Source organism: Salvia splendens, chromosome 15 (assembly GCF_004379255.2).
Source record: "Salvia splendens isolate huo1 chromosome 15, SspV2, whole genome shotgun sequence".
Lineage (NCBI taxonomy): Eukaryota > Viridiplantae > Streptophyta > Magnoliopsida > Lamiales > Lamiaceae > Salvia > Salvia splendens.
This window is the reverse complement of record NC_056046.1, coordinates 23,535,172-23,560,181: the sequence shown is the minus strand read 5'-3', so window position 1 is coordinate 23,560,181 and position 25,010 is coordinate 23,535,172. Positions and strand designations below refer to the sequence as shown.

The following is a 25,010-nucleotide window of genomic DNA, read 5'->3' as shown; positions in this document are numbered from 1 at the left end:
CTCTGTTTATCACATTGACTACTTGTACTCTTATCTCCTTTCAGGCAATCCTGGTTTGCCAAAAAAATTTCTTTGATCAGGCGCGCGCGTAAGTCTTCTATTTTGCTCCTTGGTTCATTTCTACTAAAAATTATATCAAAAGTTGGTTCTTTACTCCAACATACGTTCCCACATCAGAATATCACAATTTCCATAATGCCTGTTGAAATTTGTGGCTTGGTTAATTCACTTCATAAGGTGTGTGTTGCAGAGAAGATAGAAAAGGATCCGATGGATGGACAAGTACATTTATTTTCTGGTCGTCCCTTTGATACTCATACTACATACAAACACTATTGTTGCATTTTTCTTACAAGAGCTATTTTTTTATATTGGTTCAACATCATTTTTCTAATTTTGCCTTGCGAATGACTTTACTCAACACAATCAGCTAAAACTTAACAGTTAGAAAAGAGATGATAAAATTGTATGTGTTGTGCATCTTCCTATTGAAGTAACCAATTGCTTACGAAATAACAGGTGAGGGTGAAGTAACTTCTGTGGGGACATTGGAGAAGCTGATAGACATGTTTCTTGATCTTGCAACTCATGCTGGTTTGATTCCTCAAACTGCAAGCGCACCTCAAGCAGGTTGCATCTCTATCTCAAATTTGTAATTGTGGTTGAGTTGTTTAGCTCATATCTAATTGTGATGTTTTTAAATGCAATTTGCAGTTGGAAGAACGGCTGGTGTACTTGATCTTGAGGGTTTGCCAGCGTCTATACTAGCTATTACAAATTCTAGTGGGTTTCCGGAAGACCCCATGGTTGACGAAGCGATCCAACACATGTTACGTAATCCTCGATTTCTGATTCAGGTTAGCTATGTTGGAATCTTGATTTTAAGATGTCCGGTCAATAAAGTTTGACCAATAATAAATGTGACGAGACATTTAATTTTAGAGAATTAAATGATATAGCGTCGATCTACGTTCCGCGTAGATGACCGTAGTATATTCACTTTCTCAAATCCGATTCCCGGTGAGTGAGAAATAGTGGATTAAAGTTGGTCACATTGTAGATAAAGCTATGAGTTGAAAGTGTAGGGAGTAATTAACTAGTGTTAATTATCTCACATAGGAGATGAGACACATCTTTAAATGTGTATTTATTAAGTGACTAATTACACTTAGTAATTATCGTGGACTAAGATGGGTGAAAGAGCCCACACGCGCGCACACATGCTCCGAGCCGAGCCGCACCCGCGCCCGTGGCCTTGGCCTTGGTCTTTGGGTGGTCTTTGGGCTTGGTTCTTAGGCTTGTCCCTGGATCCAGACTTAATGTTTTGGACCACCTCAGTTTTGGGCAGCAGCCTGATCAACTCGACATGCTGCGCCTTGATCAGGAGCCTGATCAACTCGGCCTGCTGCTCCTTGAGCGATGGCTTGATCAGTGTCTTGATCAAGTCACGAAGTCCACATGTGACGGTTGAACTAGGGCGTGTACAGAGTAATTAACTAGTGTTAATTATCCCACATAGGAGATGAGACACATCTTTAAATGTGTATTTATTAAGTGACTAATTACCCTTAGTAATTATCGTGGACTAAGATGGGTGAAAGAGCCCACACGCGCGCACACATGCGCCGAGCCGAGCCGCACCCGCACCCGCGCCTGCGCCCGTGCCCTTGGCCTTGGTCTTGGTCTTGGTCTTGGACTTGGACTTGGACTTGGACTTGGATCTTGGCAATTGGTCTTTGGGTGGTCTTTGGGCTTGGTTCTTAAGCTTGTCCCTGGATCCAGACTTAATGTTTTGGACCACCTCAGTTTTGGGCAGTAGCCTGATCAACTCGACATGTTGCGCCTTGATCAGCAGCCTGATCAACTCGGCCTGCTGCGCCTTGAGCGATGGCTTGATCAGTGTCTTGATCAAGTCACGAAGTCCACATGTGACGGTTGAACTAGGGCGTGTACAACGTCTAGATTCAACGTCGCCCACTCCAGCTTTCAAACTCGTAACAGCGGTTACATGCCCTCCATGATGAGCCATGATGACAGCCATCAAGGCTGAGTTGACCCCCGCAGTGGACCAAGCCTATAAATAGGCTAGTCATTCCTTGCATTAGAACGAACAGAATAACATTCACATACTCACAAGCATCATACTCTCTCTGCATTGTCTTTCTTCCCGAAGCTCTGCTCTCTCCTCTTCCAGTTCGCCGGAGCTCTGTTGATTGCGGTGCTGCTTCACCAGAGACGTAGCCGTTTTATCTTTGGGGACGACACGCTAAACCGAGAGCACTACGGGGCGTATCTCGTCTTGCGAAAAGAGGCATCCTCGACTCGGCTAAGTTTTATTTCCAGTTTACAGTTTCGATTTCATTGTAATTTTCAGTTTTTAGTTCTTCCTTCTTGGGTTGTATTACGCCCGGTATTAGCTCTTGTAATTCCAGTTTTTCCCAACAAGCTAGCTCTCTCTCTCTTTACTTTACTTTTGATAAGTTATCAAACTCATCTGTCTCCTATATGGATCTTAGTTCTTTGGCTTCACCCCAAGGCTAAGGAGCGTGCTTGCTTCCAACCCTCGGATTAGAAATGTGATGCTAAATTCTGAGTTTTCTCATCAGTTAGCTACCCGTCCGGTTGTGAATGTAAGATGTTAGACCCTCAGTATATTTCTGTTGGCTTCTTTGTAAATATTAAAAGTTGTTTAAACTCTTGTTTTAAAGTAGTTTTATCCCATTTCAGGCACTTTTGATTTATCACAATGCTCTAAATGCTGAATCGTTCATGTGTAGTTGAAATGTGTCCACCTCACTGACTGTTGAAATTTAAGCGCAGAGATGAAATAGCAGGTAGGGATCAAATAAGTGCTGCTGTGACATTGCAGAGACTAATATATATCTGTTTGGTAACCTCGCAATACGTGCTGGCATGATTCCAACTTTTCCTCGACCAGGTTGCATCTGTATCTATCTATTTATCTCCTTATATAACTCTAGTTCGTCATTCATTATCTATTTCGTGATTTATCGCAGATCCCCGTGAATACCAACAGCAATATGGTACTCAACTCAACCAATATATATTCATCCAGCAATTTATGATCATGCTATCCGATGAGTGATGGCTGTTTTGATATGAACGTATACACACTTGCTTCACTAGTATTATCTGTGAAATTGCTATGATGCTTCTCATAATTCAATTTGATTATCCAAGATTGAAACACAAATGCGAAATTTGTTCCATCTGTTTGAGGGCATTGCATTCCACATCCACAGAGGCCATAGTTGCTCTGATCAACAACTTAGCCATAGCCGATCTAACATGGACGCAATGCAAACCTTGCTACAATCAAACTATAGAGATTTGAGTTATGAGAGAGGGAGAGAGGATTGCATAAAAGATGAAACTGGAGAAGATGAAGTTGTTTTTCTGTTTTATGTATTTCCATTCACAAAATGGTTAGATTTTATATGTTCAATGTAATTTCGATTTCAACCTTAATTAAGGATTATTCCTCAGAATTCTTTCTGATACTCCCTCCATCTCAGATAGTTTGTCTCATTTTGATCGGGCACGAGTTTTAAGAAATGTAATGAAAAATGAATTGAAAAAGTTAGTGGAATGTGAATCATACTTTTATATATTAGTTTTATAATAAAATGTGAGTAGGAATAAATTAATGGAATATGAGGTCCAATACCAGAAATGGTAAAAAGTGAAATGAAACAAACTATATGGGACGGGTCGAAATGGAAAAATGAGATAAACTATCTGGGGACGGGACGGACGGAGTATAAGGTTAATCCCAACATTCTATTCTTTGAATATTTCATCAACTAATCTTTGGAAGGTGACGTTGTAGTGTCCAGGAACCGCCGTAGCTAAGCTCCCACTCGAACTGCCGCTTGGGTAGCCTCCTGGTCGCCCTTCTTTGTCCAATTTGTCGGGCTCGACCATTAATAATTATGCCACTATTTCTAAATTGGTGTGAACATAAGAATTTAATAAAAATTAGTCAATTTCACTCGATTGTCTCTTAGTTAAGTGATGATATGAGATTTTAGGAGATACTCTATCCGTCAGCTATTAAATGTTCTATTTTTTCCTTTTTCACCCGTTTGTCAGTAAATGTCTCATTTCACTTTTACTATATTTGGTAAGTGGAAGTTTCACTAACTCATTCTACTTAGATTTTATTATAGAACCAATATATAAAAGTAAGGTCCACGTTCCATTAACTTTTTCTACACACTTTACTTTATAAAGTCAAACAATTTCTTAAAATTTGTGATGGTCAGATATGAGACCTTTAATCATTGACGAGGGAGTATTGTTTTGTGTTAATTGGAAGGAGAAAATATATTTTTATATATTGACGTGAGAGGGAATTTTTTTTAAATGGAAAATATATAAACTAAAAATGAAAATGTGATACTCCCTTCATCCCATAAGAATATGCACTGTTTCTTTTTTAGTCCGTCCGAGAATATCCACTTTCTAATGGAAAGTCTTCTCTCTCTAATGAGATGAGACTCATTTTCCACTAACAATACTTTAATTACTTTTTCTCTCTATCTCTCTCTTACTTTACCAATTTTACATTAAAATTTGTGATGAACTCAAAGTACATATTCTTTAGGGACGGAGCCCAAAGTACATATTCTTTGAGGACGAGGGCGTAGTATTTACTTTGGGATAAAGGGAGTGATATATCGGAATGAAATCAGTGATGATGTTATAGTAAGTTTTCGTTTGCAGTTCTAGATCATGAGGGGGACCATATTTTTTTCCATAATTAATTTTCCCTGTATTTTGAATATTTATCCATTTCCTTAAATCTCAATTTTGATGTTTGTGTTTACAAGCTTACAAACAAAATTCTCTAACAAACAAATTCACTACACTATATATTATACACTCAAAATGGTGCAAACATGCAGATTGTCAAACAACCATCCAACAATCACAATGGTGGTGGCCGATGAGAAGTACTCATGGCTGCAATACGTTCTAACTCCACCACGACCTCCTCCATTGAGGGCCGCTTCCTGGGATCCGGTTCCAAGCATCTAAGTGTGAGCTTTGCAGCCTCAAACGAGGCCTTGGACGAGTACTGCCCTTCCATCTGACTATCCATTAGTGCCTTGAGCCTCCGGCGATGTGAGAGGTCCGGTTTCAACCACTCAACCAGGCTCTGCTGCCCAGTAGGCCGTCTAGTGTCGTGCGCCCTCAGCCCAGTCATCATCTCGAGCAGCACAACGCCAAAGCCATACACATCACTCTTTACATACAGATGCCCTGTTGGTGGTATATGTCATGTACGTATATATCACATTGACATTGTGATGACTATAATCAAACTAAATGAAACGCCAACTCACCCGTTGCAATGTACTCGGGTGCAGTGTAGCCGTGTGTGCCCATGATTCGAGTCGTTACATGAGAATTCTCGCCTGCAGGCCCCAGTTTTGCTAGTCCGAAATCAGATATTTTTGGGTTGTAAATCTACAAACGCCAACACAAATCATCACCACATGCATAAGAAATCAAGTGTCATGTGATGCAAGCTCTATCATTCTAAACAAGCATATATTTTTAACTTAGCAATAAAATCAGGCTAGTTGAAGCACAATCGCAGAGAAACATACGCCATTGAGCAGAATGTTGGACGCCTTGAAGTCTCTGTAGATGACTTGCCTTTCAGAGGAGTGCAAGAAGGCGAGGCCCCTTGCTGCTCCAATGGCTATTCTGAGCCGCATGTTCCAAGATAAAGGCTCATTTGCAGCATTTCCTGCAATTCCAGAAAAAGCTAGATATTGAAATGGAAGAGTCTTTCCTCACTTTCTTAGTTTCAAACTGTATTCTTACTTCTGAAAAGATGGTTCTCGAGGCTCCCCTTCTCCATAAACTCGTAAACGAGTAATAGCTCTGGATCCTCCAAACAGTATCCCAAAAGCTTCACCAAGTTAGGATGTGAAAGCCTGCCTAGAAAGTCCACTTCTGCCTGCATTTTCAGATCAACACATGAATATCCTTAGTGCAAACACATGAATCATGATCAGAATCATCAAATGTACAAATCACATAAAAAGCCAAAGCCTAGTTTGTCAATATTATTCCTTTCTTATTAATCATACTATATACTTATATCATGTGATTAATGAGAGCAACACAGTCTAATCCAACCATGTACAAGAGGAGTTGAGTTGCATTACCTGCCATTCATCAAAGCCTTGAGTGCTTTCCTGGTTGAGCTTCTTGATGGCAACGCTCATCCCCGTCCCTTGTCGCAACGGGAGGAGTGTATGCTGATCCACAAATCCCTTGTAAACTGTCCCAAAACCACCCACCCCCAACATCATATCACCCCTGAAATTCTTGGTAGCAGTCTTCAAATCATCAAAGCTATACACTTTGACAATAGGAGTAGGCAGTATTTCTCCAATAACAACACCTCCATCATCACTCACACTGATGGAGTACGTACTAAACAAGCCCAACAGCAGTAAAGCCCATCAGCCTAAAGCCCAAGAAAGAGTATCAGTTCGGCACAACCAAAGAGTTCGGCCCCAGCCTACAGCTCGGTAAAAGCCAACCAATCAAACTCTGCTCTCAGGTCGGCATCAAGCTCTACTCTCAGATCGGCAAAAGCTGCTCGGCAATAATTCAGCAGTTCGGTCTCAGTATTCGACCGAACTAGGAGATAGTGGACTCATGCAGGATTTCCACCTCCACTACACCCACGATCTATTTAGTGGTGTCAAGCAGTCATTAACTCATGCAGGATAGTGGACCCATGCAAGATCGCCACGATCTCCACGACATCCACTACCTAGTAAATGGTGCTGCATGCCACGATCTTGGTTCAATATATAAATAGAACCTAGATCAGATAGATAAAGAAAGTTCTAAAAAAGCTCTCTAGAGATAAAAGATCATATAGCAAGTCTGTATTGTAAGCTGTAGAAAACAGATCAAGCAATACAACTCTGCCCTCTTTTCTTCCCGTGGACGTAGATTTACCTCAGTAAATCGAACCACGTAAATCTCTGTGTCGTGATCTGTATTTTCCTGCATTCATCACCATCAGAAATTCGCGGATTCATCACTGGCGCCGTCTGTGGGAAACAGAGAACCAAATTTGTGATAAAGCGAATTTTTGACCCTTTTTCCACCCCAAAAAAATGCATACCAGATCACATACTACCCGTAATACCGTTCGTGATAACCGTGAGGAAGCTAGTCCAGCTCGCAGGTCTGAAAAACGGCCTCGGGAGACATCTACCTCCGGTTCTCACGAAGAAGGAACAAGCCACTCCAGGAGAGATCGCACCGAGTCTTCCCAGCAGCCCGATTTAAATGAAGCTGTCAAGCTGTTCTTGGCTGAGAAGCAGGATGAGTTCTTAACCTTCCTGCAGAAGAGCCAACAGCCGGAGAAGACAACGGCGAATTCTCCCTCCTCATCCAGACATGAAAGTCACTACCGCAGTAGTGACGTGTCTTCCAGGAGAAAGAATCCTCAACCCCGACATGTTCCTGTTCCTCCTCGGTACCGGAACCACAGGAGAACTCCATCTCCTCCGTACCGAAGAGATGTCGGGTTCGCCATGTACGGAGCATTAAAGACTCCGTTCTCGGACGATATCACCCGAACTCCTTTGCCGCGGAACTACCGGACACCGTCAATGACTTATGACGGGTTGGTGGATCCTCATGACTTCCTGGGACGCTATCAGTATAACATGGCGAACCAGGGTCTCAATGAGGTCCATATGTGCAAGCTGTTCCCCGAGCTGCTTATCGGGAACGCGAGAAGGTGGTTCGATAGCCTCTCCCAAGGCAGCATTAGATCTTACCGAGATCTAATGGATGCTTTCCACAGGAGGTTCTTTCAGAAAGCAGAAGCCCGGATCACTTCGGCTCAGCTGCTTTCTATACGTCAAGGTCGCGACGAAAAGATCAGCGACTTCATGACGAGATTCCACAAGGAATGCCTACAAGTAGATGATCTCAACGATCTACTTGTTATTTCGGCATTCCAAAATGGAATCCTGCCCGGAGCTCTCTACAGAAAGCTCGTGGAGTGCGGTCCGCAAACAGCTCAAGAAATGTGGGACATTGCGGACCAGTTTTCCCGTGCGGATGAGGCAGACCGTCGAAAACGGTCTTTAGACAGCTTATCCCGAGAAGAGAAAAATAAGCCCGATCAAAGCGGCCAGGTGCTTCCTCGCCGAACTCCTTTTGAAAGAATTCAAAGGGCACCGGTACAAGGCAGATTGGGGCCACGCCTCAATCCTGAGAAGCCGCCCGCTCAGTTCGTACCATTAAACAAGTCAAGAGCGGAAATTTTCGAACTACATTCCGATATGTTTGAAAAACCAAAGCGGATGACGAAATCAGCCGCGCGGCGACCACAGGATCAATATTGCTCCTTCCATCAAGCCCACGGTCACGATACCGAGGAGTGCCGAAATTTGGCTGCAGGTATTGATGTTCTTGTGAAAACAGGAACGTTAAAAAAATACCAAAGCAAGCAGCCGAAAAAGAACAAAAGGCAGAGAGGTGCGAACTGCAATCCTCAGGATCCGAAAAGGCATGAGGATCCCGAAGACGACGACGAGCCGCAATATGATGGAGTAATCCAGACTATTGATGCTCTCCCTGCCGAAAAGACTAAGTCGTCCCTAAAAGCAGAACGCAGAGGTTCCAATCAAGAGGAGCCAACACATAAAAGGCTGAAGAAAGACGAAGTGATTACATTTTCAAATGCCGATCCCGTCCCAGCCATCTCTCCTCACCAAGACGCTATTGTCATTCAAGCCGGAGTGGCAAACAAACTGATCCACAGAGTATTTGTGGATACAGGAGCGTCAGTCAGCATTCTTTTTAAAGAATGTTTCGATAAAATGGAAGTGGATCCAGCTCGGCTCAGTCCGGCTCCACTTCCTCTGAAAAGTTTCGCCCAGGAGGACACCCGCCCTGAAGGTATTATCAGCCTTCCGATCACGGTGGGAAAAGCGCCTACAAGCTCCAATACGATGATCGAGTTCTTTGTGGTGAAAGCTCGGTCCCCGTACAACATCATCCTGGGGAGAGACTGGCTCAACACAGTTCGGGCCGTTTGCTCTACTTATCACCTCACCATCAAGATCCCCACTAAAGGTGGGATAGCGGTCATCCGAGGTGATCAAAAGAGAGCAAAAGAATGTCTGCAGATTGCGCTTAAAAGTGCCGAGCAATCAGTTCGGCACCATCAAGCATAGCAATCACAGCAACCGGAGTCAGAGGCAAGCGAGATGACCGAAGTCACTTCAGAGCCGAACTCAATGACCGTTCAGTTATACGAAGATGATCCATCCAGAACGGTCAAGATCGGCTTCGCAGGAACGCCTCTACTCCGGGAAAAGACCATTCAGCTCCTCAAGGAGTACAAAGATGTCTTTGCATGGTCTCCGTTGGACATGACCGGAGTGCCCCCCGAGGTAATCACTCATCGGTTAAATATTGATCCTTCAATCCGGCCAGTAAAACAGAAGCAAAGACTCTTTGCGGCAGAAAGAAGCCAAGTCATCCATGACGAAGTCCGCCAATTACTAAAAGCGGATGTACTATTCGAGGTGAAATATCCTTCTTGGGTGGTCAATCCTGTGATGATCAAGAAAAAAGAAGGAGGATGGCGGATGTGCATAGATTTTACCGATCTAAACAAGCACTGTCCTAAAGATTGCTATCCCCTTCCGAATATAGATAAAAAAGTAGAAGCTTTGATTGGCTTCGAAATTTTCTGTTTTCTTGATTTATACAAAGGATATCACCAAGTGTTGATGGATGAGAGTGACGCTCCGAAAACAGCTTTCATTACCGATTTCGGCATTTTCGCTTATAAAAAGATGTCATTCGGTTTAAAGAATGCCGGAGCCACTTATCAAAGGATGGTAGACAAGCTTTTTCGGCACCTAATCGGAAAACAGGTTGAAGTGTATGTCGACGACATAGTTGTCAAAAGCAAAAGCACTTCGGAGTACGAAGACAACCTCAAATCCACTCTCGACGTGCTCCGAAAAGCCAACCTCAAACTCAACCCCCAAAAATGTACCTTTTTGGTAGATTCGGGAAAATTTCTGGGTTGTTGGGTTTCAAAGGACGGACTCAAGGCAAATCCCTCAAAAGTTCAAGTTATTCAGAACATGGCGATGCCGAAGTCCATACACGATGTGCAAAGACTAACTGGATGTCTAGCCGCATTGAATAGATTCCTTTCCCAAGCAGCCGAAAAGCAACTGCCGTTCTTCAAAGTGTTAAAAAAGGCACCAAAGTTCGAGTGGGGAGCCGAGCAGAAAAAGGCCTTTGACGAGCTCAAAAGTTATCTAGCCGAGCTTCCTATTCTCTCTGCTCCAACCGAAGCCGAAGTAATATTCTTATACTTAGCGGCATCGGATCAAACCATCAGCGCGGTGCTTGTACGAGAAGAAGGCCTAAAGCAGCTTCCCATCTATTTTACAAGCCGAGCATTAAGAGGTCCAGAAACCAGGTATCAACCTCTGGAAAAGATTGCTCTGGCATTAGTAAATGCAGCAAGGAGACTGCGGCCATACTTCTATGCTCACAAGGTATGCGTCTTAACTGATCTGCCACTTCGGCAAGTGTTGACCAAACCAGAAGCATCAGGCAGAATCGCCAAGTGGGCTATAGAGTTGGGAGAGCACACAATTGAATATCTACCTCGGAAAGCCATCAAGGGACAAGCCTTGGCAGATTTTCTTGCAGAAGCAAAGAACGATCAAGCGATTCCTGTTATTGCCGAACAGAAGAATTCTGCCAATGCCGAACTAGCACAGCCCTTGGAATCCGAAGTAGAGCCGCCGGACTGCTGGAGCGGATTCGTAGATGGAGCTTCAAACAAGATGGGAAGTGGAGCTGGTATTTTACTTGTCGCTCCCGACGGACACGAGGTAACCTACTCACTTCGGTTCCTATTCCCCACTACTAATAATGAAGCCGAGTACGAAGCCCTCCTGGCCGGACTCCAGTTAGCGCAAAGTCTGCTCGTCAAATCTCTCAAAGTCCATTGTGATTCACAAGTCATAGTAAATCACATGTTGGGTACAAGTGAAGCTCGTGACGAGAGAATGAAGAAGTATTTGGACAAAGCGCAAAGCATCAGCCGAAGTTTCTCCTATTTTCGGATAATCCGCATTCCCAGAACGGAAAATAGCCGAGCAGATACCTTAAGTAAGTTGGCCTCAGCTCCGGGCTCAAAGGCGGAAGAATTAATGCATCGAAGCATTGATGAAGCCGAGGTACATTCAGTATCCAGCTCGCCGAACTGGATGACGCCGATCTTGCAGTATCTGGATCAAGGACAATTGCCCGAGGATAAGAGAGAAGCTCGGAAGATCACGTGCCGAGCACTTCGGTACGAACTTCATGAAGGAGTCCTCTTTAGAAAGTCTTACCTCCAGCCGTTATTGCGGTGCGTAGGACCAGAAGAGACGGACTACATCCTCAGAGAAGTTCATGAAGGATCGTGCGGTAGCCACATCGGAGCCAGAGCTTTAGCTAAAAAAGTTCTGAGATGGGGATATTATTGGCCAACCATGGTACAAGAGGCAGTGCAGCTCGTCAAGAAGTGTACGAAGTGCCAAATTCATGCAAATGTCCCAAGGATGCCGCAGACCGATCTATACACTATGCAAAGCCCTTGGCCTTTCATGCAATGGGGCATAGACATAGTGGGACCACTTCCTCAAGCTCCTCGGCAAATGAAATTCCTTATCGTTGCCGTGGACTACTTCACGAAGTGGGTGGAGGCTGAACCATTAGCTGCGATAACGAGCTCAAAGGCATTGGACTTCGTCTGGAAGAACATAGTGTGCCGATTTGGCATACCCCACATCCTCATCTCGGATAACGGGACTCAGTTCACCGACAAGACGTTCAAGAATTGGTGCCAAGAGCTGAATATTCAACAGCGGTTCACTTCGGTCTCTCATCCACAAGCAAACGGACAAACGGAGGTAACAAATCGTATCCTGGTGAAAGGGTTAAAAGCTCGATTAGAACAAGCCAAAGGACAATGGGTAGAAAATCTCCCTCAAGTCCTATGGTCCTACCGAACTACACCCACAACCTCCAACGGTGAAACTCCGTACAGTCTTGTGTACGGCACTGAAGCCGTGATTCCGGTGGAGATCGGCATACCCAGTCCCCGAACTCTAAATTTCTCAGCAGAAATGAATGACGACGGACTGAGAGCCGAGCTAGATCTTGCCGAAGAAAGAAGAGAATTGGCATGCATAAAAGCAGCCAAGTACAAGGAGCAAGTAGCCCGGTATTACAACCAAAGGGTGAAGAAGCTGCAATTTCAAGTGGGAGATCTCGTCTTGAGAAACAACGAAGTAAGCCGAGCAGAAAAGCTGGGCAAGCTCGAACCCACATGGGAAGGTCCGTATCGGGTGTCAGAAGTCCTCGGCAAAGGGTCTTACAAATTGGCTCACATGTCAGGAGAACAGGTACCCCGAACTTGGCACATTTCCAACCTCAAGAAGTTCCATTTGTAAGAGACAGTCCGGTCAGTCAGTCTTGAGTCCTGTTCGGTCAATGTGCTTTCTTTGGTTTGCTTGGTCTTTGTTTGTCTCTGTGCGTTTTGTCTGTGTGTTTTGTCTGTCTCTGTGCGTGTCGTCTCTTACAAATGTTACTGAGGTATCTTGTTCTTCGAAGGCTGATCCCCTTCATAGAACATATACAAGCCAACGATTGTGAGTCAAAGCTTCTAAAGAAGATACAAGACCACAATTCAGCTTAAACAAGCAGTTCGTCTGAAACGAACTGCAATAAGCCAACGATTGTGAAGTCCAAGCTTCTAAAGAGGATACAAGACCACAATTCAGCTTAAGAATCAAGCACTTCGTCTGAAACGAACTGCAACAAAAGTCCGATTCACGCGATAAAACTTGCCTGAATTAGGACAAGGGAAAGTCCGATCCACGCGATAAAACTCGCCGAATTAGGACAACGGAAAGTCCGATCCGAGCGATAAAACTCGCCAAATTAGGACACAAACCAAGTCCGGTCAAAGAAGAGTTCACTTCATAAGACCGAGGACAAACATCAACTTACCCCGTACCTTTATCCAGAATGCCGAAGTGATTCACTTCGCTTTTCGGGGGGGGTAGTGATGGAGTACGTACTAAACAAGCCCAACAGCAGTAAAGCCCATCAGCCTAAAGCCCAAGAAAGAGTATCAGTTCGGCACAACCAAAGAGTTCGGCCCCAGCCTACAGCTCGGTAAAAGCCAACCAATCAAACTCTGCTCTCAGGTCGGCATCAAGCTCTACTCTCAGATCGGCAAAAGCTGCTCGGCAATAATTCAGCAGTTCGGTCTCAGTATTCGACCGAACTAGGAGATAGTGGACTCATGCAGGATTTCCACCTCCACTACACCCACGATCTATTTAGTGGTGTCAAGCAGTCATTAACTCATGCAGGATAGTGGACCCATGCAAGATCGCCACGATCTCCACGACATCCACTACCTAGTAAATGGTGCTGCATGCCACGATCTTGGTTCAATATATAAATAGAACCTAGATCAGATAGATAAAGAAAGTTCTAAAAAAGCTCTCTAGAGATAAAAGATCATATAGCAAGTCTGTATTGTAAGCTGTAGAAAACAGATCAAGCAATACAACTCTGCCCTCTTTTCTTCCCGTGGACGTAGATTTACCTCAGTAAATCGAACCACGTAAATCTCTGTGTCGTGATCTGTATTTTCCTGCATTCATCACCATCAGAAATTCGCGGATTCATCACTGGCGCCGTCTGTGGGAAACAGAGAACCAAATTTGTGATAAAGCGAATTTTTGACCCTTTTTCCACCCCAAAAAAATGCATACCAGATCACATACTACCCGTAATACCGTTCGTGATAACCGTGAGGAAGCTAGTCCAGCTCGCAGGTCTGAAAAACGGCCTCGGGAGACATCTACCTCCGGTTCTCACGAAGAAGGAACAAGCCACTCCAGGAGAGATCGCACCGAGTCTTCCCAGCAGCCCGATTTAAATGAAGCTGTCAAGCTGTTCTTGGCTGAGAAGCAGGATGAGTTCTTAACCTTCCTGCAGAAGAGCCAACAGCCGGAGAAGACAACGGCGAATTCTCCCTCCTCATCCAGACATGAAAGTCACTACCGCAGTAGTGACGTGTCTTCCAGGAGAAAGAATCCTCAACCCCGACATATTCCTGTTCCTCCTCGGTACCGGAACCACAGGAGAACTCCATCTCCTCCGTACCGAAGAGATGTCGGGTTCGCCATGTACGGAGCATTAAAGACTCCGTTCTCGGACGATATCACCCGAACTCCTTTGCCGCGGAACTACCGGACACCGTCAATGACTTATGACGTTTTGGTGGATCCTCATGACTTCCTGGGACGCTATCAGTATAACATGGCGAACGAGGGTCTCAATGAGGTCCATATGTGCAAGCTGTTCCCCGAGCTGCTTATCGGGAACGCGAGAAGGTGGTTCGATAGCCTCCCCCAAGGCAGCATTAGATCTTACCGAGATCTAATGGATGCTTTCCACAGGAGGTTCTTTCAGAAAGCAGAAGCCCGGATCACTTCGGCTCAGCTGCTTTCTATACGTCAAGGTCGCGACGAAAAGATCAGCGACTTCATGACGAGATTCCACAAGGAATGCCTACAAGTAGATGATCTCAACGATCTACTTGTTATTTCGGCATTCCAAAATGGAATCCTGCCCGGAGCTCTCTACAGAAAGCTCGTGGAGTGCGGTCCGCAAACAGCTCAAGAAATGTGGGACATTGCGGACCAGTTTTCCCGTGCGGATGAGGCAGACCGTCGAAAACGGTCTTTAGACAGCTTATCCCGAGAAGAGAAAAAGAAGCCCGATCAAAGCGGCCAGGTGCTTCCTCGCCGAACTCCTTTTGAAAGAATTCAAAGGGCACCGGTACAAGGCAGATTGGGGCCACGCCTCAATCCTGAGAAGCCGCCCGCTCAGTTCGTACCATTAAACAAGTCAAGAGCGGAAATTTTCGAACTACATTCCGATATGTTCGAAAAACCAAAGCGGATGACGAAATCAGCCGCGCGGCGACCACAGGATCAATATTGCTCCTTCCATCAAGCCCACGGTCACGATACCGAGGAGTGCCGAAATTTGGCTGCAGGTATTGATGTTCTTGTGAAAACAGGAACGTTAAAAAAATACCAAAGCAAGCAGCCGAAAAAGAACAAAAGGCAGAGAGGTGCGAACTGCAATCCTCAGGATCCGAAAAGGCATGAGGATCCCGAAGACGACGACGAGCCGCAATATGATGGAGTAATCCAGACTATTGATGCTCTCCCTGCCGGGAAGACTAAGTCGTCCCTAAAAGCAGAACGCAGAGGTTCCAATCAAGAGGAGCCAACACATAAAAGGCTGAAGAAAGACGAAGTGATTACATTTTCAAATGCCGATCCCGTCCCAGCCATCTCTCCTCACCAAGACGCTATTGTCATTCAAGCCGGAGTGGCAAACAAACTGATCCACAGAGTATTTGTGGATACAGGAGCGTCAGTCAGCATTCTTTTTAAAGAATGTTTCGATAAAATGGAAGTGGATCCAGCTCGGCTCAGTCCGGCTCCACTTCCTCTGAAAAGTTTCGCCCAGGAGGACACCCGCCCTGAAGGTATTATCAGCCTTCCGATCACGGTGGGAAAAGCGCCTACAAGCTCCAATACGATGATCGAGTTCTTTGTGGTGAAAGCTCGGTCCCCGTACAACATCATCCTGGGGAGAGACTGGCTCAACACAGTTCGGGCCGTTTGCTCTACTTATCACCTCACCATCAAGATCCCCACTAAAGGTGGGATAGCGGTCATCCGAGGTGATCAAAAGAGAGCAAAAGAATGTCTGCAGATTGCGCTTAAAAGTGCCGAGCAATCAGTTCGGCACCATCAAGCATAGCAATCACAGCAACCGGAGTCAGAGGCAAGCGAGATGACCGAAGTCACTTCAGAGCCGAACTCAATGACCGTTCAGTTATACGAAGATGATCCATCCAGAACGGTCAAGATCGGCTTCGCAGGAACGCCTCTACTACGGGAAAAGACCATTCAGCTCCTCAAGGAGTACAAAGATGTCTTTGCATGGTCTCCGTTGGACATGACCGGAGTGCCCCCCGAGGTAATCACTCATCGGTTAAATATTGATCCTTCAATCCGGCCAGTAAAACAGAAGCAAAGACTCTTTGCGGCAGAAAGAAGCCAAGTCATCCATGACGAAGTCCGCCAATTACTAAAAGCGGATGTACTATTCGAGGTGAAATATCCTTCTTGGGTGGCCAATCCTGTGATGATCAAGAAAAAAGAAGGAGGATGGCGGATGTGCATAGATTTTACCGATCTAAACAAGCACTGTCCTAAAGATTGCTATCCCCTTCCGAATATAGATAAAAAAGTAGAAGCTTTGATTGGCTTCGAAATTTTCTGTTTTCTTGATTTATACAAAGGATATCACCAAGTGTTGATGGATGAGAGTGACGCTCCGAAAACAGCTTTCATTACCGATTTCGGCATTTTCGCTTATAAAAAGATGTCATTCGGTTTAAAGAATGCCGGAGCCACTTATCAAAGGATGGTAGACAAGCTTTTTCGGCACCTAATCGGAAAACAGGTTGAAGTGTATGTCGACGACATAGTTGTCAAAAGCAAAAGCACTTCGGAGTACGAAGACAACCTCAAATCCACTCTCGACGTGCTCCGAAAAGCCAACCTCAAACTCAACCCCCAAAAATGTACCTTTTTGGTAGATTCGGGAAAATTTCTGGGTTGTTGGGTTTCAAAGGACGGACTCAAGGCAAATCCCTCAAAAGTTCAAGTTATTCAGAACATGGCGATGCCGAAGTCCATACACGATGTGCAAAGACTAACTGGATGTCTAGCCGCATTGAATAGATTCCTTTCCCAAGCAGCCGAAAAGCAACTGCCGTTCTTCAAAGTGTTAAAAAAGGCACCAAAGTTCGAGTGGGGAGCCGAGCAGAAAAAGGCCTTTGACGAGCTCAAAAGTTATCTAGCCGAGCTTCCTATTCTCTCTGCTCCAACCGAAGCCGAAGTAATATTCTTATACTTAGCGGCATCGGATCAAACCATCAGCGCGGTGCTTGTACGAGAAGAAGGCCTAAAGCAGCTTCCCATCTATTTTACAAGCCGAGCATTAAGAGGTCCAGAAACCAGGTATCAACCTCTGGAAAAGATTGCTCTGGCATTAGTAAATGCAGCAAGGAGACTGCGGCCATACTTCTATGCTCACAAGGTATGCGTCTTAACTGATCTGCCACTTCGGCAAGTGTTGACCAAACCAGAAGCATCAGGCAGAATCGCCAAGTGGGCTATAGAGTTGGGAGAGCACACAATTGAATATCTACCTCGGAAAGCCATCAAGGGACAAGCCTTGGCAGATTTTCTTGCAGAAGCAAAGAACGATCAAGCGATTCCTGTTATTGCCGAACAGAAGAATTCTGCCAATGCCGAACTAGCACAGCCCTTGGAATCCGAAGTAGAGCCGCCGGACTGCTGGAGCGGATTCGTAGATGGAGCTTCAAACAAGATGGGAAGTGGAGCTGGTATTTTACTTGTCGCTCCCGACGGACACGAGGTAACCTACTCACTTCGGTTCCTATTCCCCACTACTAATAATGAAGCCGAGTACGAAGCCCTCCTGGCCGGACTCCAGTTAGCGCAAAGTCTGCTCGTCAAATCTCTCAAAGTCCATTGTGATTCACAAGTCATAGTAAATCACATGTTGGGTACAAGTGAAGCTCGTGACGAGAGAATGAAGAAGTATTTGGACAAAGCGCAAAGCATCAGCCGAAGTTTCTCCTATTTTCGGATAATCCGCATTCCCAGAACGGAAAATAGCCGAGCAGATACCTTAAGTAAGTTGGCCTCAGCTCCGGGCTCAAAGGCGGAAGAATTAATGCATCGAAGCATTGATGAAGCCGAGGTACATTCAGTATCCAGCTCGCCGAACTGGATGACGCCGATCTTGCAGTATCTGGATCAAGGACAATTGCCCGAGGATAAGAGAGAAGCTCGGAAGATCACGTGCCGAGCACTTCGGTACGAACTTCATGAAGGAGTCCTCTTTAGAAAGTCTTACCTCCAGCCGTTATTGCGGTGCGTAGGACCAGAAGAGACGGACTACATCCTCAGAGAAGTTCATGAAGGATCGTGCGGTAGCCACATCGGAGCCAGAGCTTTAGCTAAAAAAGTTCTGAGATGGGGATATTATTGGCCAACCATGGTACAAGAGGCAGTGCAGCTCGTCAAGAAGTGTACGAAGTGCCAAATTCATGCAAATGTCCCAAGGATGCCGCAGACCGATCTATACACTATGCAAAGCCCTTGGCCTTTCATGCAATGGGGCATAGACATAGTGGGACCACTTCCTCAAGCTCCTCGGCAAATGAAATTCCTTATCGTTGCCGTGGACTACTTCACGAAGTGGGTGGAGGCTGAACCATTAGCTGCGATAACGAGCTCAAAGGCATTGGACTTCGTCTGGAAGAACATAGTGTGCCGATTTGGCATACCCCACATCCTCATCTCGGATAACGGGACTCAGTTCACCGACAAGACGTTCAAGAATTGGTGCCAAGAGCTGAATATTCAACAGCGGTTCACTTCGGTCTCTCATCCACAAGCAAACGGACAAACGGAGGTAACAAATCGTATCCTGGTGAAAGGGTTAAAAGCTCGATTAGAACAAGCCAAAGGACAATGGGTAGAAAATCTCCCTCAAGTCCTATGGTCCTACCGAACTACACCCACAACCTCCAACGGTGAAACTCCGTACAGTCTTGTGTACGGCACTGAAGCCGTGATTCCGGTGGAGATCGGCATACCCAGTCCCCGAACTCTAAATTTCTCAGCAGAAATGAATGACGACGGACTGAGAGCCGAGCTAGATCTTGCCGAAGAAAGAAGAGAATTGGCATGCATAAAAGCAGCCAAGTACAAGGAGCAAGTAGCCCGGTATTACAACCAAAGGGTGAAGAAGCTGCAATTTCAAGTGGGAGATCTCGTCTTGAGAAACAACGAAGTAAGCCGAGCAGAAAAGCTGGGCAAGCTCGAACCCACATGGGAAGGTCCGTATCGGGTGTCAGAAGTCCTCGGCAAAGGGTCTTACAAATTGGCTCACATGTCAGGAGAACAGGTACCCCGAACTTGGCACATTTCCAACCTCAAGAAGTTCCATTTGTAAGAGACAGTCCGGTCAGTCAGTCTTGAGTCCTGTTCGGTCAATGTGCTTTCTTTGGTTTGCTTGGTCTTTGTTTGTCTCTGTGCGTTTTGTCTGTGTGTTTTGTCTGTCTCTGTGCGTGTCGTCTCTTACAAATGTTACTGAGGTATCTTGTTCTTCGAAGGCTGATCCCCTTCATAGAACATATACAAGCCAACGATTGTGAGTCAAAGCTTCTAAAGAAGATACAAGACCACAATTCAGCTTAAACAAGCAGTTCGTCTGAAACGAACTGCAATAAGCCAACGATTGTGAAGTCCAAGCTTCTAAAGAGGATACAAGACCACAATTCAGCTTAAGAATCAAGCACTTCGTCTGAAACGAACTGCAACAAAAGTCCGATTCACGCGATAAAACTTGCCTGAATTAGGACAAGGGAAAGTCCGATCCACGCGATAAAACTCGCCGAATTAGGACAACGGAAAGTCCGATCCGAGCGATAAAACTCGCCAAATTAGGACACAAACCAAGTCCGGTCAAAGAAGAGTTCACTTCATAAGACCGAGGACAAACATCAACTTACCCCGTACCTTTATCCAGAATGCCGAAGTGATTCACTTCGCTTTTCGGGGGGGTAGTGATGGAGTACGTACTAAACAAGCCCAACAGCAGTAAAGCCCATCAGCCTAAAGCCCAAGAAAGAGTATCAGTTCGGCACAACCAAAGAGTTCGGCCCCAGCCTACAGCTCGGTAAAAGCCAACCAATCAAACTCTGCTCTCAGGTCGGCATCAAGCTCTACTCTCAGATCGGCAAAAGCTGCTCGGCAATAATTCAGCAGTTCGGTCTCAGTATTCGACCGAACTAGGAGATAGTGGACTCATGCAGGATTTCCACCTCCACTACACCCACGATCTATTTAGTGGTGTCAAGCAGTCATTAACTCATGCAGGATAGTGGACCCATGCAAGATCGCCACGATCTCCACGACATCCACTACCTAGTAAATGGTGCTGCATGCCACGATCTTGGTTCAATATATAAATAGAACCTAGATCAGATAGATAAAGAAAGTTCTAAAAAAGCTCTCTAGAGATAAAAGATCATATAGCAAGTCTGTATTGTAAGCTGTAGAAAACAGATCAAGCAATACAACTCTGCCCTCTTTTCTTCCCGTGGACGTAGATTTACCTCAGTAAATCGAACCACGTAAATCTCTGTGTCGTGATCTGTATTTTCCTGCATTCATCACCATCAGAAATTCGCGGATTCATCACACACCATTCGAAATCTGGCTAAACCCTCTGCTGCTGTCTGTGGTTCCGCCATTGCTATGATTAACCGAAGTAGCTACAATCACAAATATCTCAAAGTCAACCCCACTATTTCTAAATCAAGAGCAGCAATTCATTTGTATACTAAACAAAAATAGATCCCAAAAAAACAAATCAGGAAATCAAGAAAAGTAGCAAAGTTTCCATTTTTCCCATCTTTCACCCAAAATTGAAGGCTTCCAGCAAATTTCTCAAAAGCCCATAAAGAGTAACGAGCATAAAACCTTGAGTGGATGGTCCACTGGAATTATTAATAGCAGGAAAAGGGATAGGATCCGCAGCTGGCTGAGATCCAAAGCAATTTCCCATTTGAATAACTTGACTCCCAACTCCCACAATACTTCAAAGACTAAGCAATTCCTTCTCCCTCAGAATTTGACTTTAAAGAATGAAATTTGGTTGAAGGAATTACAGATTTTGGAATAAAGATGATATTTTTATGTATATATATATATATAAAATTGGAAAAGGGTGTGGATGGAAATTAGTGTTGGACTTTTGAAATCAATTGCTAGGAAATGTCGATGATGTTTCTATGAGTCGTGCATGAATATATAAGGAATTTCTCGATGACCTTTTAAAGCATATACACTATTTTTGTACGCGCCAATATATCTTTTACGCTGCCGGCCTGCGCTGAGGGATGGATTCGTGTGAAATTTTTCTTTCCATTAAAAACAGTCTCTTTTTTTGTTATTAATTTATTTTGTCTATCAGAATTAGTTTCAACTAATGATAATGGAGTGAACTATCTGGACAATACAAGTACATATTTGAGAATTTTATTATAATAAATTATATTAGAGGTACATGAACGATTACAAGATGCAAAAGGGTGTGGATGGAAATTAGTGTTGGACTTTTATAATCAATTGCTATGAAATTTCGATGTTGTTTATATGAGTCGAATGAATATCTCCATGACCTTTTTAAGTATGTATGGTATTTCTGAATATCTGCATGATCTTTTTAAGCATGTATAGTATTTTTTACGCGCCAAGTTCGTTTACTAATTGCATTAGCAATGGTGTCCCATCACCTGAACCCATCTCAGGGTCTATCACTATGTCAGCAGGTCCATCTCAGAGTCTATCTCCCTGCAATGAGAGTTCATCCCAAAATCTATCTCATAGAGCCCATCTCATTTTCATATCATTACTATTTTTATATATTGCACTTTTAATTGTTGGTGTAAATTAAAGACAATATAATATACAGGAAAAAAACAATTTTCATTTAAAAACAAAATAAAACATAAATAAAACATCCTACCTACAAAAACAAAAACAAATAAGATAGCCTGTTTTTACATTTAGGGCTGAGGGCTTCGTGTGGAATTTACACTGCTATCCATAAAAGATAGCATGTATTTAATGCTTTATCCACCAAAATTAGTTTCAACTATCGATAATAGATTCTTCGGATAAATCTATTTTCCATAATAATATTTTAATTCTCCCTTCATCCTAATGTAGTAGAAGCATTTTATTTTGAGCACTCGTTTTGAAAAAACGAGTCTCCCTCCAATCCTAATAATTTGTCACTATTTGACCCAGCTCGAGTTTTAAGAAATGTAACATAAAGTGAGTTGAAAAGGTTTGTGGGATATGGGTCCTAACTTTTATATATTAGTTTTATAATAAAATGTGAGTGTAAATGAGTTGGTAGAATGTGTGGTCCACTACAAAAAATGGTAAAATTGAAAGGTGAAAATTTTTTAGGGACGAACGAAAATGGAAATAAGTGATAAATTTTCAGGGACGGATGGTGTAACAAATAGTTAAAGTGGAGACCGAGTAGAGTAAGAGAGATAAGTCTTCTCTACATTATTATCTCTCGTACTTTACTCTCTATTTACTTTAACTAGTACTCCCTCGTCCCACAAGAATATGCACTCTTTCCTTTTTTAGTCCGTTCCACAAGAATATGCACTATCTAAAAAAGTCTTTTCTCTCTATTGAGGTGGGATCCATTCTCCACCACAATCCTTTAATTACTTTTTCTCTCTATATCTCTCTTACTTTACTAATTCTACATTAAAACTCGTGCCGAACCCAAAGTGCATATTCTTTAGGGACGGAGGGAGGTGAGTAATATTTTCTTTATATTTTTACCTTATCATATTACATTCAAACTTATGTTGTCCAATACTAGGATTCTTTTTTGTTGGAGCATTAGAGTAATTAAGAGCTAAAAAAAAGAGAGAAAATATATATGTTAGCGTGTTATAAGAAATGTCGATGAGGTCATTATACAATATTTGGTTCATTGGGCTCTTGTACCAATATATTTTGTTTGATTCCTTTTTTTTTATTTTTTTTGTTTTATTAGGATCTTATATTAATGCATTTTTATTTAAGAAATTTTTTGGTTGAATCTTTAACGGGTTTCATAATGTAATTAAATTACTTGGGTAAGTTACATTTTTTTCTTATTTATTTAAAATCAATCTAGTTACAATATATAGTCAATAATTATTTAAAAATAATAAATTTATAAGTTGATAATGAAAAATATCAATAAATTTTCACTTTCTTAGTGATTTTTGAGTCTATAGCAGCTGAATTAATTTCAATATAAATAGTTTGAAAAAATTATCACTACAAGAAAAGTTTGTTAAATCTTGAAGTGTATTAAATGTGGATCCAATTAAATTAAAAATATAAGTATCCTAATATTTTAAATTAAAATGCTTTAGCGTTAGGATTTAACAAAAAAATTATAAAAAAAATCTAATAAAATAAAATACATTAATATAATGAATGTGTTTTGCGACTAAAAAACTAGGGATGTCAGTTGGGCTAACCCGTTCGGGTTCGGGCCACCCACTCGGGTTGTCGGGCTATTCGGATTATGAATTTTTTGGGTCATAAATTTTCAACCCTAACCCACCGGGTTTCGGGCTAACCCATCGGGCTATTCAGGCCTAAAAACTTTCAAAAATAATCTCTTATATCAAAATTTTACTCTATAAAATGATTTTCAATTGAAGTTATTTTTATTCTTAGTTTAGAATCATATAAAATCTTCAAATTTTCATAGTTTTCTTAAGTACTACTAGTTGGATAGAAGTCTTTCATCTCGATCAACTACAACATAAATAAAGATAAATCAAAATTAAATCAATTAATTTAAATTAAAGCTTATGTTCCTATCATTATTTTGGTATTGTTCATTATTAATTCTTTATGAAAATTTAAAATAATATCTTATATGAATCATGATAAATATATTGAGATTTTGATGTGTTAGCTCTTAATTTGGTCTTGATTGGCTTTGGTGGCGGTAAGATAATAGTGGCAGATGATGGGACGATGGAATAATGAGTCGAGATTGAACTTGAAAGTTGATATTATGAGATCGAGTGGAAAAGTGTAGAATGAAGATTGAAGAAGACTATTGATTGTGTCACATGAAATTTAAAAATAAAAAATTTCAATTAAAAGTCGCAACCCGTCGGGCTAACACGTTTAACCCGCCAACCCATTCAGACCAACCCGTTTAGCCTATTTTGTATCTGGATTACAAAATTACAGCCCTAACCCACTAATTTTACCGGGCTATTCGGCTCGACCCATGGTTTTCGAGTTGAATTGACATATCTATAAAAAAAAATATAGATGAATAGGATCATGTGTTACGTCTTGGAGTATTATATAATTCTTGGCAAAGATTCATATTGAAGCATGCAATAAAATGAAGTATATATCAATATTTTTCACTAAATATTATTATCTGTCTCGAAATCGAATGGATTAAGGTAAGTGTTGATATTTTAATCCAAAAAAGAAATTATCATTGGTAGGATTGACATTTATATCTAGTGGGTAACATATAAAAAGAAAAAAAGAATACATATTGTTATTCATTGACTGATTCAAATTCCTATTGATTTTTTCTTTGAGACAAAACTTTGTGAATATGAATATGTCAAAGAGATTTGCCAGCTGTTATCATTAATTTCTGAGATGCCAAAGAAAATTATTTATTGTGAAATTGCAGGACTTGTTAAACTATATTGGCATTCATGTCTTATCCATAAAATGTCAGTATCATCACTAATTTGTAATTGGTCATCCGAGCCATTTGAGTTATCGGAAAAAACACTCTAACCTTTTTCTTATTAGAAAACACTTTTGATACATAAACTTTTAATAGAGAGAAAAGTATTACTCCGTCCCAGATGACACATTTACTTTTTTGAAAACTTTCTCTCTTCAATTAATACATCCAATTACTTTTTCTCACCCCTATTAAAATATTCATCTTTCTTCATTTCTCTATTTTAATACTTCCACCCACATTTTCTCTCTCCAATTAAACACATTAACTAATAACTCCTAAAATTCTGTGCCGGCTAAGGAATGTGTCATCTTAGCCGGGACGAAGGGAGTGTTGAAGATGGAAAATGAGTTTCATCTTTTAAAAGATAATTTTTTGTTAAAATAAAA

The 25,010-nt window shown here is 42.6% G+C and overlaps 1 protein-coding gene across 3 annotated transcripts; it reads right to left on the bottom strand.

Annotated features, from left to right (window-relative positions):
* Positions 1-4,774: 4,774 nt before the first annotated feature.
* Positions 4,775-21,005, bottom strand: LOC121767393 (probable serine/threonine-protein kinase PIX13). 3 transcript variants are annotated; one of them, XM_042163656.1, is made up of 6 exons: positions 20,784-21,005; positions 20,417-20,575; positions 5,857-5,992; positions 5,637-5,779; positions 5,370-5,493; positions 4,776-5,286 (listed from the first exon to the last, which is right to left on the bottom strand). In XM_042163656.1, the coding sequence occupies exons 2-6, from the start codon at positions 20,468-20,470 to the stop codon at positions 4,952-4,954; spliced, it is 792 nt and encodes a 263-aa protein (XP_042019590.1). In that variant the 5' UTR covers positions 20,471-20,575; positions 20,784-21,005; the 3' UTR covers positions 4,776-4,951. The 3 variants fall into 3 exon arrangements, with proteins under 3 accessions (XP_042019588.1, XP_042019590.1, XP_042019591.1); XM_042163654.1 differs by lacking the exons at positions 20,417-20,575; positions 20,784-21,005 and adding an exon at positions 6,204-6,577 and having other exon boundaries at positions 4,775-5,286; XM_042163657.1 differs by lacking the exons at positions 20,417-20,575; positions 20,784-21,005 and adding an exon at positions 7,012-7,064.
* Between the last annotated feature and the right edge of the window lie 4,005 nt (positions 21,006-25,010).